Raw genomic sequence first — 21,672 nt, 5'->3', positions numbered from 1 at the left:
GCCTCTTTCTCCTGGATTAGTGGGGCTTCCAGGCTTGTGCGATGAGGCCATGAGAAGCCTGCTAGGTTGTTGAGAAAGAAAATTCCCTTAATTCTTTACACATCTGGTGGGGGAATTGAAGCTGGTTGGAAAAATAGCAGTTCAACAAGGGAGATTTTATCAGTTCTGGCCTGGCAAACATTTCCAAACTGCATAAGACCAAGACATGTTTTACATTGATCTCCTATAATAACGAAATACAAACTAATTGTGTTAGACTTTGCGGTTATAGGATATTATAACAAATGTACTGTAAATTGTAAGATGACAGAAGACAGGGTAGATACCGGTAATCAATTTAAAATGCTCCCCTTATGAGTCAGATAAACAACTGCTTCATGTCATAATGTCCTAGCTACAGTGATGGTGTGCGAGTCTCTATTGTGAGTAGGACACCCAAAGGGAAGCTCTATTAGATTCTGATTACCGCTCATTATTCCAGACATGACCTGCCATGTCTATGACATCACCTCACAGTACAGTAGGTCCACCCTCTCCAATGGAAGGTGCAGTATTCATTAACATCACACAACTGTAGTTTCTCCTTGTGATGACAGAAATGTATACCTTTCCTTCTATGTGTCTCACCTCTGACCCTCATAGAGAACATTTGTCACAGATTATTTCTATTTATCAATGGGATTTAATTTGGGATTTGTTGTGGTGTGGCCTGGGATGGTGTCGCTCCAGAACGTTTTTGTTTCTGTGTGTCTGTTTTTATGAAAGATTGAGTTGTTACCCAGGTGCATCTAGATGTAACATCATGCTCCCTCCGTTGTTGAAATGTTAGCTGTGCATTCAGCACAATACTGATAGGTAAGGCCTACTGTATGACACTAATAGGAGACAAAATACATTAAGTAATTAAAAAATTATTTTATTATTTCAGATTTTCTTGCCTTTGTTATACAAAGATGTTAAATAACTTAAATACATTCTTACCAGTCATTTGTGATCTGTTTATACTGACAAGCTATACACATGAGGTAGAGGAAAATAATTTAGGGTTCCCATAAGACATGAATAAGTGAACATAGACAAATCTTTGTTGGTATAGTATCATCACAAAAGGGCAATACATGTTTGTTGTGTTTATTTACAGGCACAGGACAAATCCTGGAACAAATTTACATGGTTAACGTAAACCTTGTTAATTTCATTTTGGGGGGAAATTATTTTAAGGCCTGGCAAAAGAGACCAGAGGATCAATTAATCCACACACCAATATCACATTCTTTATAGTTTACCAGTATACATAAACGTTCAGCCATCTACAAACCCAGCAATGTTTCTCACCATTGTTCTAAACCATAAATCACATCTACAAATACAACAAACTATTTGCACAGGGCTGCGCAATGTCAAATTTCAGATTCAGCTAGCTACAGTATGAACCATTTTAAATAACTTCAGAAATGCATCTTGTGTCAAACGGAATCAAATTAGTTGGATTTACTTTGTACTTAAAACAACTGCGATTGTTAGATATGAACAAATGACATGACCTAAAAGCAAAGTGTACACTGCCTCTTGTCACTGCAACCCCAAAAACCAAACACCAATTGGCGCCTAAAGAACAGAATAAAAAATAAAGGGTAAAAAATCAGTTCTGACTTGACGTTATTTACACTGAACACATGCTCATAATATATTTTAAAATAATTTATCTTTCTTTTATTTTCATTTTTCCTACAAAATAGATTTATTTGTATACATGATCCACTGACAACAGTGCAGAGCTATTGGTTCAAAAATAGATTATGGAGGACTAAGACAATGACATTGAAAACAGACTGTTGTATCATGCTGTCCTTTGTCTTGAAAATAATATAGTGTATATGTACAATATGAAGCCTACAAAACACACGCAACGTGCACAATGTGTTTCTCTCATGACTGTTAACTATTTGATATCCATTCAATAAATTACCACTATAGAGAACCACAGTCATAGGCAGTGAAATGTGTAGGATACACACACCAAAAACTGGGACACAGGCCTCTCAGCATAGCCATTATGGTTTCCATGTAGCGTGCAAAGTTCTATGTATATGTTTTGACCATTCTTTATTTGGCATGCCTCCTCATTTGGAAATGTTTGGAATTCAACTGCTCTGGACGAACATCTTCCCCCAGGCTCTCTTCCCAGAGCGAGGATTTTCCTGTATCGGTGTAGGTGGTTTAATTCCAATTTCGACTCTTTAAGCGTCACCGTTAAAATACATGCAAAATATGTCTTTCGGACATAGTTGAGGTCTGGGACATCTTTGAGGGAAGCTGGCATGTGACCTACTGACGTTGGCACTCAGGTTTCACTTACTGATGATTACAACCTCCTACAATCACAAGTTTACAGCAGCAATTACTCCATAGTCATGGTTAGCCTTAGCCGACAAATCAACAATATCCTACCACTAGACTTCCCAGCATTAAATGTCTTGGTCCAACCTCTGTCTTGCTACCAATTTCCTTTTCAATTGCCGGTGAGATTTATCCATATGCCTCACTCTTGTCCCTATACCACAGGAGAATAAACCTTACTTTATTTATTTTTATTTACAAACAAAAAGAAAGCGCTGTAGATATTCATAAATACAGGACTTTAAATATTAAGGGAAATGAAAAGTTTCCGGGCTTCAGTGCGTGAATGGGGCTATCATACATGTCGGGTCCTCACTCAGTAGTTAATTCACAACCATCTAAAATAAGGCTGAACTATGCTGGATATCTAATAACATGTTAATGTGATTGGTAATGCTAGTAATTGTTTGCCAGGTGGCTACAGTCGTACACAATTGCATATGGCAGGTGTTCTGGGTGATGTCTTGCGCTGTAGTTTGGCACAGATCCACTCTGCTGCTCGTCATTTGAACAGTTTTGCAGACATGTCAACTTAGATTTCAGTCTATTGCCCCATGCTGTTCAATCTAACCAACCCAATAATACGAGGGCGGAGCATGTGTACTTTCTGCATGAGGCTTGATCAAATTGTGGATGTAGAGAGAGAGGCAAGAAAGATATGATAGTAGGGGGCTACAGTTCCTCTGGTCTCCAGTTTTGATTATAATATTTTATGTTTTATATCAGACAGGCACCAAAAAGCCAGACAAAAGCAACAATGAAAACTAAATTCTTTACAAATAACACCATACTGCATCTCCATTAGCTAATGGGGATTGCATCAAGTCAAAAATTTTGGAAGATAAACTCTGCTGGTCAGGTGGTTACCTGTTGTCATGGGGATGGTAGCAGACTAAACACTAGGCCAATCCCTCCTCAAACAACAATTGATGACAGATTCACTGATTTTTCATTCTTTCTTTAGTCCAAATAAGTATAGTGGTTTCGATTATTCCCTGAACATTGTAGCTCAAGGCCAAAAATAGCCTAAATTAGCTTGAAAAGATCAAATTTTCTGTTCTTGCATTCACCAACAGTTTCACTAAAGTGTAAAAAGAGACAAAGAAAAGTGAACAAGTGTTCTCTCCTTGTGAAAATCTGTCCCAAAGGGTCCATTTTGTATCCACAGCGAGAGAGAAAAAACACAAAATGTGCTGCGTTCCAAAGGGCCTTGTCAAAATTAATTCAGAAAAATAAAGAGCGCGAACACACAAACAACAAAACATTTGTGTGGTTAGTGGTTTGTCATAGCATATTCAGATAAGTGGCTTGTATAATATCAATATAATACAATTGAATCTATTTACATACATATGCATACACACATTTGCTTGTGAGTGTAAATATGTGCGTGTAAAATAAAGCTTGCACCCTGTCCTCTTAACAGTTTCAGAGTATGGTCCTGATTGCCATAGAAGTTGTCATTTGACCACCCCCCTGCACACTTTCACTCTGCCAACACACACACTACTTTAGGCAAGGCCTGAAAACCAGTCTTTTGCTATTATTGTCCTTGTATCGGATCCTCATTAACAGCATGCTCACTGGAGACAGCTGCCAAGCCCTGTGTTTTCTCACTGACAGGTCTGACTGAATGATGAATGGAGGAGGTAGTCTCTCTCCAAGGCAACTCAGCCACAAAAAGCATGGGACACTGACCCTGTTGTTTGGCAGGGGCAATCTCTCCTGCAACCTCTTGAGTTGGGGCCACAGCATGTCAGAAACAACCCCGGAAATCCCTCAAAGTGCTTATGGCTCCGTTGGGCTCCTCTCCACTTCGACTGTCCATTGTCCATTTCTGCAAGACATTCGTCCGAGAACGAAATGACCAGCAACCATCCTCCATCCGTCCATTGATCCATTCATCCCCACCACCACCACCCTCCACCAGCTTGGATGGCCAGGGGATTGTGCCTGGGACTACCCTTTGCAGGTGTAGACCTCTTCTCTCTGTGTGCACTGCTTGCATTCGACGTAGCAGCACCAGCGCACTTGGCACTGACAGGGCCTTGTCACCACTCGGCTCTGGGTATTGTGGCCCCGCCCACAGCAGATGGCGTCACAGTTCTTGTCTTTGTAGCACTTGCGTGCCGATGTGCCCGGCGAGTATTTGCTGGGCCGGCAGAAACTGGGCGAGTCCTCGATGTGGAGCAGGTCCATGGTACGAGGGATCTGGTCGCTGGGGCCCGGCACGGGCTGCTGCTGCTGGGCTCTGCCAGGGGAAATGTCCCCCTCCCCGGTGGCCTCGTTGGTGGAGCTGCCCACCTTCATGGAGGTCTCGTAGCGCTGTTTTAACTGCTTACCGATCTCATGGAAGGGAGACAGCTGCCTCCAGCAGGTCTGGACCGTGCAGGAGCCTGAAACCCCATGGCACTTACATGTCGTCTCCACCCCAGCCTTAATCACCTGGTTGACAGAAGACAGCATGTAAATGAAGTTGGGATATCAAAGACACGTCCTGATAAGTCCACATCAACTGACTAACGCACACAAATACAGATATTCTAACCTGTGTGTGGTAAACTGTATTTCAAAGAGGAACAAAGTGACTTCAACATAACTTGAAAGGCACAGGATTCTTTTTTTAGATGTCTGGTTTTTCTAATCATGGGTTCTTTGATGTAAAGCATATCCTTAATCAAAACATCAAATCCATCGAAATTTGGTCCATACAAAGGAGCCGCAATATCACTGGCCTAACAGTCTAATTTGGTAAACTGTCAGTAACATTATATTAAAAAGAACAACAATGTATCCTTATGTACAAGGCTTATTAAAAAGGGTGGTACAGTCTGTGAAAACATGGACACATCTATAGGATCTTGGTTGGTGGGCAGCAGTGATTGATAACCACAGATAATGAAGTTTGATTAAAGTCAATCACTGTTATTACAATAAGAGTGCTGAGGATCCCTCTTTTGAATAAAAGGCCCATTGAGGTGTCCATGGGAAAGAGAGAGATGGTTCAGCCACACACAAGCCCCTGCGTTTGGGTTGTTCAAATGGACACGCAGGAGAAAGACCCAGGGAGGATCTCTTAGGCCAACTGCAGTAAATATCCGTGGTTACACAAGCTAGTAAACAAATCCTACGGGAAGGCTGGACAACTATATGGCATTTTCTGTCAAAAGGAACATGTAATCTACAGCAGTACCATATATTTCAGCTCAAAACTGTCTAAGGAGGTTCCTTACTCATACCAGTGCTGGACAAGAACTTCACACACTAGTCAATAGTACACATTGTGACATTGCCTGAACTCTCTGTGGCTGGAATGGTTCATTTGCCTGTGTGGCTTAGAAGCAACCACAATGTAAAAAGGTTTTGTGTGAAAATCCATAGTACTTATACTCCAAAGAATGCTTGGAGAGCCTCGACTGTTCCTTTCTCACACTGGGAAACAGATTGATGGATAAGAAGTGCATATTCACCACAGTTGCAGTTCAAGAAAATGTGAAATGTCAGCTTTAAAATGTTGGAGGATGCAGAGGCTAGCACATTCCAAGATTTGTGCTTCATATGGGACTTCACCCCAAACGTGGTACACCTCACTACATGTGCAAAAAAAATAAAAAGATGAACAAAAACAGTGTTGTAAATCTTTTATCACAAATAAAATATCTGGAGGGAATATATCTCAAGCTCAGAGGAAGAGCACACATCAGCCTCAGGGGAGAGGTTTGTGTCTGCTAACATTTAGGAAGTGTGCTTCTGCAATCATTTATATTCCTACTAAAATGAAAATGGCTACAATAGAAGAAACTCGGAATAAAGCAGATGCCAGACCTTGAGTTTACTTTGGCTTGACAGTTTAAGACCATTCTCTCCTCTTTTTGTTTTTACAATTAAAATCACTTCCAAGATGAAAAAGGTCCCAACTCCCTCACCACAAACAACTGCAAAGCCTTGCCATGGCACAAACGAAAGTAATTGTCCCTCTAATTTAAGAGGGAAAACCAAACATTGATTAATGACCGTATTTGGATTTGACCATATTTAGCAGTCAATTTAAGAGATTTAGGCTGGGCTTTTATCTTACTATTAAGCTTATGCTTGAAAATCTATAGTATTTGCTTAAGAACCACAGCATGTGGTAAACGAATCCTGAAGACCACTGGAATGCCCATAAAACTTACTGTCTTTGTTTTTTATTTGTGGTCACATTGAATTCCACTATGGTCAGTTTAACAACTGCTATGGTCACTTGGCTGTCTCTTGGACTGACGATGACGATCAACCAATCAACCCTGACCAATACTATGGTTTGGGTCAAGTAGAATGTTCAACATTCAACCCAGAATGACCAAACGTTGAGAAAATACATTGGAGGACATCACGAGCCACCTGCATGAGGAGTATACACGCAGTCCAGCCACTACAGGGCCAGATACCGAACAAAAGGAAAAAGAAAATGTGTGAAAACCCACCTTCATGCCCACGTTGGTGTTGTGCATGTCAACGCGTGCACGCAGGTCCTTGTTGGAGCGTTTGCCCAGGAAGTCCTTGACAAACTTGTTGCTGTATTTCAGGTTGTCGCCGCAACCCCCCCACTGCCAGGCCTTACGATTCTCCAGGTCTGGGGCCTCGTCGCAGGTGCAGCGCTCCATCCGCCCGGCGCTGCAGGCCTTGGCCATGGCGTGGGTCAGCCCCGCAGAAGAGACGGCGTACAGGAAAGCTGTCTCCTTGAAGCCTGTCAGTTTGAGAAGAAACCGTCGTGAAAAAAAACACCTCAGGCGGGAAAACGTCTGTCAACAGCTCAACCTGAACGTACGGCCCAAAACAAAACCACAGTCAAAACGTTGAGACGTTCGCCTACCTCGTTTCAGAATGTTCGCTCTGTGGCGCCCCTCCAGGGTGCAGTTCCATCTCTCGAAGCGGAACTGATACTGGCACTCCAGGGCGCTCATGCTGATGGCCTCCATCAGCGTCTCAGCCACCCCTGGGTCTCGTCTGCACATCCTGCGCTGCTTCTTCTCCAGTTTGAGCCGGTCACACAGCTTGTAGTGGGCCCTGCCCACGTTCTCCTCCGGGTGAGAGCTCAGCGGAAGGATGGACAGGGGTTCATTACCTGTCAATCTGCAGAGGGACGGTGGGGGGGGGGGGGGGGGGGGGTGGATAGCAGAGATACACATCGTTAGTGGGGAGATATCACTCAAAGTCAATGAGTGGATAGAGTTGTGTGTGTAGGGGTGGGGGGGTAGGTGTTACAAGGGGGACCAACATCAGAGAACGTACACCTTTGCTGAAGTAACACATACAGACTAATAATAATCCTAACTATCCATAAAGCACTTAAATGTTCCATGGGAGTATACGTGGTCTGTTTGGTTAATGTTCAAGTGAACAGAAGGTCAATAGCGTGTTCAGTAGTTAATGTTCAGGGGAATTCAACATTTGCTGGAGATTGAGATCAACCCCCAGCATAGGCGTGTCTGTGTATACAGCAGATTCCAAATGGAAGAAAGGATCTGTTCATTGCTTCGCTGGTTTGTGTTCACTTGGTATCAAGGGCATGTCACTGCCTCACTAGCTAGCCTGGAGTTTAAGGGGTGTGAAATGCATAGTATTGGTGGGCATATTTGAAAACAACAGACCCATACAAGACGGGACAGTCACACCACAGGAATGCTGAACAGTACCCAGCAGAGACTTGGTTTAATATTTATATCATATCCTTGGGTGGGGGGGGATGCCACTCACTGTTGCGTTGTACAAATATAAACATGATGACAAAGCGGGATTTACAGTCTCATTATAGAATTCCCCATACAAAGTGCTCAGTACCTTAAAGCTACAATTCATTTAAAATATAATGAGCGTGAGCTTTGGTTATAAACATGGTGTAGAGAACATGTGGTGGAGGCGCGCTCCTTTCGTCAGTTTATTTAAAGGAGGCGTATATAAAACACGCTCGCGGAGTCTGCCACATAGCTGGCAAAACCAATGACCAGCGTTCTGAGGTTACAATGGAGAAAGCAGAGCATTACTTTCGCAAAACACACACAAGGGGACATGACTGTCAGCTTGCGACCATTTTGGTCACACCAACTGACAGGATTGGCAGGGTAGTTGTTCATTATGTGCAATTTCTGAGCCTCTTTTACACTGTTAAAGTCAAACTGAGGAATAAATGGATTTACAGAACTCACAAACACTTGATTCCAAAGGCACATATGCCATTACAGAAAAAAAGTTGATGCCTTTAAATGTCACTTTTGTCCCCTAATATTGATACCTACTATACTTGATCAGGTTGTCCTGACAACAAACATCAACAATGGACAAACATTGTCAAAAATAATTTGCAGTATAAAACTTTACTACCCTGAGCTTTACCTTTCCCAAGCCTCTGGCATCAAAACGTCGACATAGGCTACAGCATTTCACTGTCTGAAACTTCAGGTCCAAAAAAATGTATTCAAAAGCCACAGTTTATTGCTTTTGCAGATCTTCCAAATTAAGGTTTTGGGGTGTTACACTAGTTAAGCTGTTGTGGACAAGACCACAAGATATCTCTGACGATGGCAGATGCTTCAATGCATAATTAAGACCATCCAGTTCACACTTTACGGAGATTTGAACTGTATGACAATAAAAACAAAAGCATCTAAGTCATTGTTATATATAAGGGTTCCTGTTCAGGACCGTAACTGAGTGACTTGCAAGAGAAAATGATTCAGTACTGTACCACAGAACAATCCTTCAGTTCAACTTATATTGTGTTATAGCCTGGGTGTCAGTAGTGTTGATAAACTGCACCTCAGGATAATTACTGTATATTCCTCTGGTAATTGGTGCCACATGATCACCGACGACATAATTTGTCTATGTCATGCTTTCGTCAACTCTCTGACGCCGACAGTGTGGATGAAGAGGTCATTCCGAAGAGGTCAGTTACAGAGACATCTTTCAAAAACGTTTAAAAAGCAATCGTGAAGTGTTTCCCTTGGAGTGTTTAAAGAAGGCAGCTGGATATGGGCTCCATGCACAATACTGATACTGACACACTCACTGCCTGACTAATGACACGTGTAGCTTTCACTGGTTATACCACACAAATCACAGATACGCGATGCCATGCAGAGGGTGGTCGAAACTGTGTAAAAGTGCGCTAGAGGGCATTCTTTGAAATATGTATTCAGATCAGGTCAAATGGTTCTTCTTTTTTTCTTGGACATGTTTGCCTTTCTCAACTTGTCTGATGACTGATTTTCAAATGGAACCCTGGCAAGCTGTGGCTTGACAAAAATGGTTCTTTAAAAAAAGGCTGCAGGGAGTTGGTACATACAATGTCAGTTTGGATTGAAACAGACCGTGGTCCACTGAATAGTACATACATTCAACCATATACTGATGCAGATTACAGTTCAAGGCTAAAACAGCTAGAGGACAGTAAGTAACAGACTTTAGTATACTGGTTGATCTGGCATTAAGTCAAGAAGTACGGTGGGCCGTTCCACCACATCTCTGCAGTGGGCTGAGGTTCAACGTTTGAATGATGGCATCAGAAGGTAACTTCCCACATTGCATTTTGACAAAAACAAGAGGTAATATATATATATACATTAATACATTATAATAAGTCACATTCTAAAACATTGTGAAAAAATGCACTCTGACTTGTGTGGTTTTATGAACATTAACCACACTTATCAGATCCAATAGAGAGGCATCTTTCAATACTATAAAGATGACATGTGTTTTCTTTAGTTGGTGCCCATTAGGCCCTGAGACTGACACTGCCAAGTCACAGACATTGTCATATCCTATGCCTCCTGCCACTGCCAAAACAAAAGGTGCCAATGAAATCCCAATCCTCAAAAGCATCTGTCTTCATGCTGTCTGTCTGTCTTTATGATGTCTTGTCTGTCTGACACACAAAGACTACCAAGGCCTGCACGGTTACTAGAGACAATGTTAGTCTCTCAGTCACTGCTGTTGGGACTTCCACACAAATTTTTTTTTTTTACTAAGAAAACTTGGGGGTAAAGCGTTGATGGGAGAGATGTAGGAGAATGGAGAAACGCTTCATGTCTCAAGAGAAGAAGCTACCGGGGCTCATTCGTGTCTTCTATGTTTCCGCTCTGTGGCAGACTGGTGAACAGTCAAACGTTATCACAGATGTGCTTTAATATGATTTTCCCGGTTGTAATGCATTTCCTATGCTTACAGAAGCTGTTTGGAGGCTACCTGTATGAGGTTGTAAAACATAGTTCATTTCAAAAGTTTTGTGTCGTTTTTTTTTTTTTACAAAACTGTATCTTCACGGTTAACTGATTGATTGTCTGTACTCAGTTGGGGGGTCAGTTGAAATAAAACACTCAAGAATCACGACCCTTCCAGGGGCTAAAGCGTTGTTCCACCCAGTGGTCACGGCTATTTGAAAGTCAGTGGACCTGAGATGAAGCCCAGTGACAGTAAGAAATTTGACTCAGTTTGCCTTTAGACTAGGTCTGAAGTCTGAAGTTTAAAAACGAACCAAATCGCTAATGACCAGATAATCATAGTCATAACATCCCCATACCAGTATCCTTTACTCAAAACGTCTGGACTCATCCTTCTCTATCTCTCTCTCACTCTCTCTCCCCCAGCAAAGTGTAAGGGGAAGGCTGTTCTTTGCGGCAGAGCGAACTCATTCAACTCGCTTAGAGACCAGACCAGACCATTGGATGCCTGTAGAATCATGACTGTAGCAGACAAGGCCTTGCAGTAGCTGAAATTCATCCTGTTGGTTTGACAGTCATTACTCTGATTAGCCTACTATATTTTCTAGTAGAAACCAAACCACCATGTCTTAGCCACTGTGGCCTTTATAAGCCCAGTTGAGATCCAGTGTGTACATGTTTACAATGCAGGGAGTAGGGGAAAGTGCTGCAAGCTATTGCTAGGCTACATATTAGAATGTAAGAGCATGTAAGCTTCTGTTTTCATATCACGAACCATTTTCTGAGGCTGTTTTTGTTTGAGGTGTTGGCACAGCAACACACATGGAACATAACACCAACAGAGACATAATAAAGTTCACTATTATCCTACGTGAGGTGGGATTCTTGCTGCTGTTTGCTCAGCTTTGCTTTTTTCCACACACACACTCACTCACTCACACACTCCTCACAGGCATCAGCAGCACTCATTCAAGGCTAATCTCTTTCGTTGCCTGCTCTCCAGCCTTTCACAGAGCAGTGGAGGAGTTTGTTTAGTTCTTTCTCTCTACCTGTCAACACCTCTCATTGCCCGCGACATTTACTATATATACATTTTCCGACGCACTGGCTGAGTGAAAATGGCTCATTACGTACTGCAGAGTCTCTGAGCCAGTCCCAGGAGGAAATCATTTATTCCCAATAAACGTTGCCGTCATCACTCCCCTGGCTTTGTTACAGAGTCCCTACCATGACCCCAGGTGCTGCAACATTTTACAGAACCACAAGTCATTCTTCATTGGGGCTTTATGAACGGCTGAGGGTCACTCTGTGCAAGGCCAAGGTAGTTGCAGCCAACACTGGGAATGCTGATTGTACCACTTCATCCTTCGAGCAAAATTGATAGCGTAAGTGAATATGCAATCATTGGATGTGCATACAAGCAACTGTAGTATTGATGCATGCTCTGTAACACCGGTGTGCCAGTTAGGCAGCTGTGATTTACTCAGTGACAAGGGCCTGATGGGCCATATGGCACAACTCAGTGCAGCAAGCTGGTGGACTGTAGCACATGCAGCACTTCTGTGACTTCCTGTTAAATACAGGAAGGAGCCACAGCTATCCCCATTTTGAACTTGTTCAATTCCTTTGTTTCCTTTGGTTCCCTTGGGCATGATGTAGTGGTATGGATCAATGAATGTGAAAACAATCAACAATCACTCTCATCCTATCGTCACATCTTAGCCTTTTCTTTGTGTTTCTGTTGTTGTTGCATGTACTGGTCAGCAACCGTTTCAGCAGAATGTGCCAAAGTCACTTATCTGTTACAAACTGTAGGTTCTTTTTGATTGTCTAATTTATATTTGTTATCAACAGGTCTTCTTTAAGCCTTCCTCACAAACACAGTATTGTGTGTCCCTTTCTATTGTATTCCCACCCCATACAGCAAACACAAAACAAGGACTCTTTTGCGATCAGTCTGGACTTGCTGGTTGTTAGGCCTGATGTCTCTTGGATCAGCCCCCCCAACCCCAGCCCTCATAGGGCAGTACTCCCCCTATCCCCTCCCCCCATAGCCCCGCAATGTTTGGGGCTATCTCGTTGTTTATGATCATTGACCTATGCCCTTTTTGTAAAGCTCTCTTTTGGAAGTCACTTTGGATAAAAGCGTCTGCTAAATGAATAAATGTAAATGTAATTGCTTTTAACAAATGCTTTCCATTCCCTCCAGCTGTTGGCTCAAAACAAAGGCTGTACCCAGAGAAAACCACTGCTGTCTACAAAGGCAGCTAGCCTTGAACAATGGCAGCTATCTGAACAGAGGGTCTTTGGCAAGTGTTCCAGCAACACAACCATCGATGGTTTACCTTTCCCCTTTGTTGGAGGAACAAACCACCACTCTCACCTTAGAAAATCAAGTCAAGACCAAACCCAATGCTGGTATTATTAGGATGAAAGCGCGAGGATCTAGAAAATATAACCACGGTTTGATCTAGCGCTAATCCCGAGTGTGTGTGTTCCCTTCTCTCCTTCCATTCCCTGTTTCATCGTACACTCCACTTCTCCTTTCGGGAAGAAGAAAAAAAAGTGTCCCAGAAATGTTGGATGAAACTCAGACCACCCTGCCCATCTGCTGTGACAGGCCAAGCCCTGCCAGGGGAGGGAGGAATGTGAGTGTGGTATTCTGTATGTAGCCCTGTCTGAAACTAGTGGCTGCCTCACCACTACAACTGACTGAGAGCTGAATAATTGGACAAACCAATGGTTCAGTCTCAAATGACTTTCTGGAAGAGGGAGTCTCTGGCCCATTGTAGATGGGTATTGGAGGTTGGGGGTTGAAAAGGCCTGTGCTACACCCTGTTGAAAATAGGGACATCTTTCATCACTTGCGGTGACACTGTTCATTATGCATGTAATTTAAGCCATAAATAGGGGAAAGAGTGAAAGGTTATGCAGGAGGCAAAGCTAAGATTAGCCGTTAGTCGAAAGCACTGAGTGATATGACTACCTCTAACAAGCTGTGACTTACACAGCACAGTAACACGACAGAACTCGGTGAAAAACACGGTAATGCCAGCAGCTCAGTCGGTCATTATTATTGGAGCGATGAAACTCGCCACATAGTAAGGATATGATGCATGGGCTGCAAACACTGTACAGTCCTGTTCACTGAGGAAAGTCCCCCCTATCTCCAACAGCTGACAGAGACAGGATGTGACCAACCATGAGGTCATCCCTGTCCCCTCTGGTCCTTTGCAACCGGTTTCCTGTAAAACACGTCAGGATTCCCACGCTCACAGGTTCACTTTGCCAGAGTTCTGTCTACGTTGAAGTGCAGTCTGCCTTATGTATGTTAAGTACAAAGTATTTTCAAATAGTTTCAACGACTGCCATTCTGTCTCATTTCGTTTCATTATTTCACCTATGAAGTTTCCCTGAGCTAAACGGTCGGCTATGTCTAAACGTGCCGTGTCGCTCAATGCAGCCTGCTCGAGTTGAGCTTCAGAAGTACAGGACCTGGGTTTAGGAATGGGAGCAGGGAGCCGGGTAAGAGGTTTAACTGCTATGTGAGAACTCAAGCCTTCCAGGGTCAGCAGCTCAGTTGTAGTCACTGTGTGACTGGCACAGATTGGGCGTGCAACAGTGTCCGCATGACTCCCCTGTCCTACCCTACGCCATGGCACAGAGCACCCCTGTACCAGCACACGGACGCACTAAACACATTCAGGCACTCCTACTCGCCGGTTTGCACATGTTGACACGAGAATCAGACCACCGTTATTTGTTTGGATAGAGAGCACTGGCGCTCTTATCGAAGCAAGTGTTTCAGTATCCAGACTACAGATTTGTAGCACAACATTAATACTCTCTTTCCATTCACTTGTTTTACGGTGAGCAAAATGCACTTCTGTGGGTAAGCCGAACATGTAATTGTCAAACCACTGTACAAATAACAGTAGCTGTTTTCACCCATGCATCAGCAAATGCAAGAAGCTGAGTTCAGGCATATTATTAACAGTTATTTACTGTTGCTACTGAGAGATTACAAGGTTTTCTTCCCAGGGAACTTAAAAGGAAATGCTGAAGGGCCAAGAGAAAGTGGAATTCAATATCGGAGCTGGACAGACGCAAAGGGTGGTATATTGTTTGCTGTCTGAGGTCAATATGAATGGGATGATGAACTACAGGGCTGTAGCTGCCCACTGGGTTATGTAAAGGTACAGTAACTCTCAGATACAACATTAGGAATGGTTCTTTGGCTCATCTTACAAATGTCCCCCTGCAGTCAATCAGATATTAAGGTTCTCATTATCCTCAAGCTGAACCAAAAATGTATAGTTCTTTAATACCCAATAACCAAATGATTTATGGTCATCGTTGTACTTGTAGTTTACAACAATAGGTAATTGCTTCTACATCTTTATGGCTTAGCATTGAACTTTCCTGACATGAGAAGACTTTATGTTCTTAATGGTGAATCTTTCCATAGGCCAAAAGTATAAGCACAAATGAGTATTGAAAAACAAGGCTTGAAAGAAAAAGCTTTATTCCACTTTTACTGTATACACACACATAGTAAAATCCTTCACATATAAGAGCCTGATGGTGTTATGACACACAATAGTCTTAAGTGATAAGAATAATGGACTACTGTGGCTAGTAAACAATCACAACGATCATGTGCATCTATCATGGGGAATTTATTTGTTAAACATTCATGTATACTTGTAGGAGTATGTTGTAGGAGTGCATACTTAGTTGGACGCAGTCCTAAAAGCCCCCTGATACTGTATGCTGCGAGTCAATGTGACACTAAGCTGGGCTGAGCTTTCTATGGCGTCTCACTGCATCTGACCTCTGACCTATCGTGACCCAGGAAGGAGACATGAGGTACAGAGCTGACTTCTGAGGGGCCAAACTCCAAAGCCAGCATTTCTCCATCTGCTAATCTTGGCTTGAGACAAGTGCCATTTCTCCAATTTTCCCACAGCCCAGGGCACAGAAAACCAGCCCTGCGGTTCAGGACGGACTACAAACGACTTGTCGATCCCACTAATGAACATCATCTCATCAATCCATCAACCACAAAAAGGATCATGAGTCTATATTGGCTCTCCTGTTTTGTAAATCGCCCATGCCCAGAGACCCATCTGTGGAGAACATCATGTGTGTACCTTCTCAGCAATGATACTTTCTTTTCCATATCTGCCGGCTATCCACCCATGAAATGCACAGCTGACGGATAGGATTGGAGAGGAGCCGCCCTCCTTTTAAAGCCAATGTGTCTTTACTGTGGTCACTCCAGCAATCTCACCATAGCAGAACCTTCAGCCCTTCGGATGTGAGTGGGCCAAACACATTTTAAAGACCTTCCCAAATGCAATAACACCATGTAATCTTCAAGATATACAGTACAACCATATCATTATATAGTACGAATCCAATGGCAGGCTACTACACACACCACAAAAACCATCACAACCAAGGTGTCTACCAAATGCTAAATTACTTTAAATGGCTTAACTCTAAAAACAGATAACGGTCTTGCTAATCTGACTAACATTTTGGTAGAGAGACTATGTTTGAAGGTTGACTGTCCTAAAACTCAAGGATTCATTTGTGAATAACTCTAATTATTTTCATAGAAGGCTCTGTTAGATTAAGTTGAAAGAAATCACACATACATGTTGATCAAAGACATTTTGTACTTAAAATCCACTTTGACCACAACTAGGCATACACATTTCTTCTTGGATTGTATTTACACAGTGCCGCTGCCTTTAGATTTGGCTGTTTTTACATTTCATTTCCCACTCTCCTTGAGTTACACAAAGGGAGCAGAAAGTGCTGATTGAGAACCATCCCACACTCCTACATGAGACTGCCCCCCCCTGTGGAGTATCGGAGTACAGCATGCTTTTCACACGATGATAGGAGTACATTCACACCAAAAACCCCAAAGCTCGAGTTGAAAACCAAGCCAAATATATCAGGACGGAAACACAAAGAAAAACAAAGCAAGCTCTCACAAAGGGCATATAGCCTTCTATCTAAGCCCTCAGGTTAGCGTGATCTCACCCAGCTACAAGATCACCACCAGCACTGAGAGAATCCTATCTTCTTGGCTCGCTGTAAAGTGATACCCTATGAGGTGTGGCTCTAGCCACAGGATATCCTCTGAAGTTGGGAAATCCCTCTATCCTCCGCTTTCCCCGCCCTGCCTGCGCGTCAGGGCTAATCAGCGCTTAAAGCCTCATAATGAGACACCCGCCACCACTGTCTGCCAGGCAACGCCAGCCTGAGCCCACACCGCCTTCTCCTCCCCTAATGAGCAGTAATCACCCTGCGTCTCCCCCCACAAGCCAAACTGCGGCAGGGATCGCAGCACGCACATGGGGCACGCGCGCGGGGGTCAGGGGTGTCAGTGGTGGGGTGACGGGTGGAAGGGTGGAGGGGTGAGGGGTAAGGGAGGGGACAGAGAGGGGGGGGCTGGGGGGGACTGTGTGTCGGTGAGACAGAGCCAGGGGAAATGTTTACATGGATGCCCCTACAGTTAGGCCCTATCTCTTGTTTCATCTCTGCATCTCATTCTGAAGGGGATCTCCTAAACATCTGAAAGTCTCTCATCTTTATTGCAATGCTTACCTCTGGAAAACAATATCCTATTAAGAGAGAGCACACATTATTTCAAGCTTTCTATTACATATTTAGACTGTATATGTAGGATATACTATAAATGTGCTATATCCCTGATAGGGCTGTCATTACAATAACAGGTACAAGGTTAACGACAGACGCTTAAGTAACTGGTTGAACACCATTGCATGGCTGTGGTCAGTTTCCTATATAGCGCATGAACAAGACAACAAATACTTTCTGACTCAATGTTTGGGCTGGCATGCATCACAGTTTACAAGGCCCCCGAATGAGGCTTCCAAGTACCACAGTTACAATTTAAATGAATTAAACTCTCTTTAACAAATTCCTGAAACTCCTCAAGGTGAACCCTGAAAGACATTTAGTGGCAGTTCTTTAGGACGATAACAAAAACTCTCATAGGGTGAATGCACTGATCTTAAGAATGCACAAAATGATCATTCCCAACTGTAAACCTAATGATACTGGATTTGGTTGAGGACCAGCACCTGCCACAACAGGCTGAAGGAAGGTAAAAAGACTACTAACATTCTTGTGGCAAAGGATGACAATTTGAGCGGGTGCTTGACTACGCTAGGAATCCCACCCCGCCCTCTTCTGCGCAAACTATGGCCAACAGGGATGGTGTTTATGTTACACTTGCGCTCCACTGCACACTGGAAATTGAGTATGCAACATTGACCCTTTATTTGGAGTAAATCAGTACCCAGGAAGCCCAACAAAGCCTTGTGCTCATGGCATGTATTTATTTAAACAAGTTTGTGTTAGTGTATACTCCACTCAGTGTCATGCTGGGCTGTGTGCTTGCAGTGTCAGAAGTGTCAGGTTTCTGGGAAGTTAGCTTTGGGGCAGCTAACATTTTGCATGTGTATCTATGTCACCTGGTCCTGGGTCTTTCAGCTTGTCTCATGTTCCTTGGCTACAGGGCTAAATCATTCACTGACACTCATTCATATTCTCCTCTTCTAGGGTCATGGAATTATAACGCAAGGTATCGTAATACCATATGTCTCATTGCACTTCAGAGACCGCAGATAGAGACCAGATTGACTGGGAGAAGAGAAAACAAGTGCTCACTGACTGAATAAGTAAATATACATTACCATTAGAGTCTAGGAGAGAGCCAATTTGGCATGTCATCCTCAATACATACAACTTGGAACAGTAGGTTATGTGGGCCGAGGGCAGTTTGGTTAGATAATTAGGCTGAACTATGTGTCTATGACTGAAGATGAGAGCAATATTGCACAGCTCCAAAAGAAACATATTCTCAAATAAAACAGTCACATTTCTGTCCAAATAGGCTTGTATATTGAGATATCATCTGAGTACTAAAACTAAAACTGATTTAGAGTGACTGAGTTTCCCCAACATCCCAGAGGAGATTAACTTCAGAGAGGTGACACATTAGGCCTGTAATGGACGCTCCAAGTCATCAAAAAAGATTTCTGGCATAACTAACATGATCGTTATCGAGAATGTGAAGATGTTGTAATCCTGTCCAATAAGTGCTTCCACCCTTTGTTGCTTTGTCCGGTTGTTCCTAATTTATTTGTTTCCTTATATGAGATCTGAGAAGACTAGACCCAATTCAACGATCCCTAAGGTCTAATAAAGCAGTTTACAGCTTCATAATGTGCAACAGGTCCTAGGGGGGCACTCCCTGAGTTCCCCCACAGATTCACAGCTAACAATGGCCTTATCCTCTAATACTCCTGCAGCTCACAGCCACACAGATCCCCTTACAGGCCTCTACTGGAACTACAGCAGGTGTCAACAAACACAATTATCTATTTCATTATGTTTTTTTGTCCGTATAACAAACCTCCAATTCAGAATGGCATAATTTTGTTTTTACAAACCGAAGTGTTGTTTGATTGCAACCAGCTCAGACCCTGACTGGACCTGAAGTATACTTTTGCAAGTCCCACTGAGAAATACTATGACCATCTTTGCACAGATCAGTGATATATAAACCACATGCTGGTAAGGAGTCCTCTGTAATTGCATTCCAAAGCTATACCATGTTTGGAGAAAGCTACTTGATTTGTTAAATGTTGTTAAAACTTAAGTACTTTATCTTTAACTTTATCTGTCCATTGAAAGGTTTACAATAAAATTTCATCATTACTGAGTCAATAAAAAAATGGAAGGATTCCTGTGGAAATGAAAAAGTAAAGCCTGTTACCCTGAGGTGGTGGTCATATGGACTACACCTAAAAACTCAGGCGTTCCCTTGGAATTACTTTCTTTGAAACGTAACCTCATGTCCACTATATTATACACTGAACTACAGATGTTGACGAGATATTACTGATATGATTGGGAAACCGTAAATTCTGGATAAATTCTTACACATGTGTTAAAACTGTTTTTAAACTTAGTGGGAGCGTCAAAGTCTACGCCAGAATTCCCTGTCCTATGTTTATGCTGGATGGGGAATTTTCTGTGCAAGCTAAGCAGACGTTTCGGCCACCAGTTCAGTGAGCTACGATTGCTTTATTGTTACCAGCTGTTCAGACTAAAGCTACACTCACCTTTAGCTCCATGTCAGTTTTCTGAGCCGACTTACTGTATGATGTTACAAGTGTTTCGACAAAATAATCGCACAACTCAATGATTCAAACATGCCAAGTCACCTCTGGTGTAATTTTCCGTGTTTACCTGTCAGGGGACTACGTAAAAGTTTAATAAATTGATATTGTCATACTTTTCAAAGACTGAATATTACCATGTGTTTAGGCTATCAAGTCAACAGTATTCATATGATCCTTCATCATACATGTGAATCGCCAGTAAACTGGTTGCCTATTTTACTGGTCACATTTAATCAGCTGTTTTAATGCTGCGGAATAGTCTTTATCAACCTGTTACTACCACCCGCTGAGGTCGCTGCGCTACACAGTTCGTATTCAGAAGGCTAGGGGCTGCATCTTTCTTTAAAAGACTATAGTCTTTTATAGCTATAGCTAGTGCACGTGTTTATACCTAATATAATATCGTTCTAAAAGACTACATATATGTGAATATTGTTGCCCAATCTACAGGATGCCATAGGCTATGTGCAAACCAAAAGTTATATCGTTGAATGAACTGTAGATTATTTTGCAGCAGGCAATGAATTCGTTATAATAAGAACATAAAATATATATGCCACAACGTTTAATAATCATTTATACCGTCTTGCTCAATTTATTTACTAACATGACCATGTGTATGTGGTTAAAATCCAGTGCCTACCCGAAATAAGCTGTTGTCGGTCCCGGCAAGTTGAGAAGGTACACTATAACTGTGAACGATAACCATCCCAGGAGTAGGTGTCCATCCAGCATTTTGCTGCGGCTCCAGGGCAGATCATTTCGTTTCTCCTGAGTAGCTGTGTAAAATCCCTTGTTGAACGGTCGTCACTTCTTATACAGAGAGAATTCTGCGCTCCTCCCATTAGCGGAGGGAGAGTGTGAGGGAAAGAGAGAGAGGGAGAGAGATTGAAATAGAAAAAAACTATAGGTTATTCCATAAACTAATAGTTTGTGTAAAACTGTTTCATAAACGAATGAGTGAGTAACTTGTTGTCTCTTTCTTATATCCTATGGCAACTGCTCCAAACTGATTTATTACACACACACACGCACACACTACAACTCCTTATTGTTGAACCTCTTTTCTGAGAATATCAACTCTCTAGATTAATTATGAGTTGCTGTAATCTTTTCAACAACACGTGATTGACATGTATGAGCTTAACCCCTCTATTGGGAAATGTTCCATGAAGTCATTACCCATGCTAAATGACTCCCACTGAAATGAGTGCCCAGCACTATAGTGTATGTCATAGTTGCTATTTGAACAAAAACGAAAGCATCATATCAGTCTAGACTGATATAAGTTAATTTAATTATTCTATCAATGAATTTATTGGAGACAGTCCTGTTAAATCAGAGGTGGCTTTTATTGTGTTTACATTAGAGCAACAGAACAACCATAAGCACTGAAGCAAGTTCTGGCTTAATGCGTTGTTACCTACAACAAATATTGTGGATTGTCAGCAGATGTAGGCTGTCTTAAGGCTGTTTTGCAAGAACAGAAGAAGAAACATTTAGTCACAGCATCAAAAATCACATTTAATGCTATAAATCATCAGAGCACTGAGCCTCCTGGCAAGTTTTGAACCCTTTGGCAAACACGTTCCCAAAATATTATATTATTTAAATATGTTAGATTTATTTGATAGTGTAAAAGAACACTACATGAGGGCCTAGTTATTCGCACAACAAAGTAATATGTTAATTTCAGACATTGAAGATGCAAGACTATTATGGAGTTGTAAAAAATGTATGCATATTTCCTGCAAATTCATGAGACCAGAGATTTAAAAAAAATGGACAGTTATCGATTAATGGCACTGTGTGTTCACGGCCCATTAAAGAAATGA

General features: G+C 42.3%; 1 protein-coding gene across 1 annotated transcript; it reads right to left on the bottom strand.

Moving 5' to 3' along the window:
* Positions 1-899: 899 nt before the first annotated feature.
* wnt9a (wingless-type MMTV integration site family, member 9A) lies at positions 900-20,617 on the bottom strand. Its single transcript, XM_062481686.1, has 4 exons — positions 20,481-20,617; positions 7,256-7,515; positions 6,867-7,129; positions 900-4,845 (listed from the first exon to the last, which is right to left on the bottom strand). The coding sequence occupies exons 1-4, from the start codon at positions 20,570-20,572 to the stop codon at positions 4,360-4,362; spliced, it is 1,101 nt and encodes a 366-aa protein (XP_062337670.1). The 5' UTR covers positions 20,573-20,617; the 3' UTR covers positions 900-4,359.
* Between the last annotated feature and the right edge of the window lie 1,055 nt (positions 20,618-21,672).

This window comes from Osmerus eperlanus, chromosome 16 (genome assembly GCF_963692335.1).
Source record: "Osmerus eperlanus chromosome 16, fOsmEpe2.1, whole genome shotgun sequence".
In the NCBI taxonomy this organism is placed as follows: domain Eukaryota; kingdom Metazoa; phylum Chordata; class Actinopteri; order Osmeriformes; family Osmeridae; genus Osmerus; species Osmerus eperlanus.
The sequence above is the reverse complement of the archived record's forward strand: the minus strand, read 5'-3'. Positions and strand labels throughout refer to the sequence as shown.

Excerpts from the sequence above, each read along its gene's own strand:
- wnt9a (XM_062481686.1), bottom strand. The coding sequence starts at position 20,572 with ATGCTGGATGGACACCTACTCCTGGGATGGTTATCGTTCACAGTTATA. Across the intron at positions 7,130-7,255 it reads AGCGAACATTCTGAAACGAG|GCTTCAAGGAGACAGCTTTC; the intron begins GTAGGCGAACGT and ends TCAAACTGACAG. Across the intron at positions 4,846-6,866 it reads ACACCAACGTGGGCATGAAG|GTGATTAAGGCTGGGGTGGA; the intron begins GTGGGTTTTCAC and ends TCTGTCAACCAG.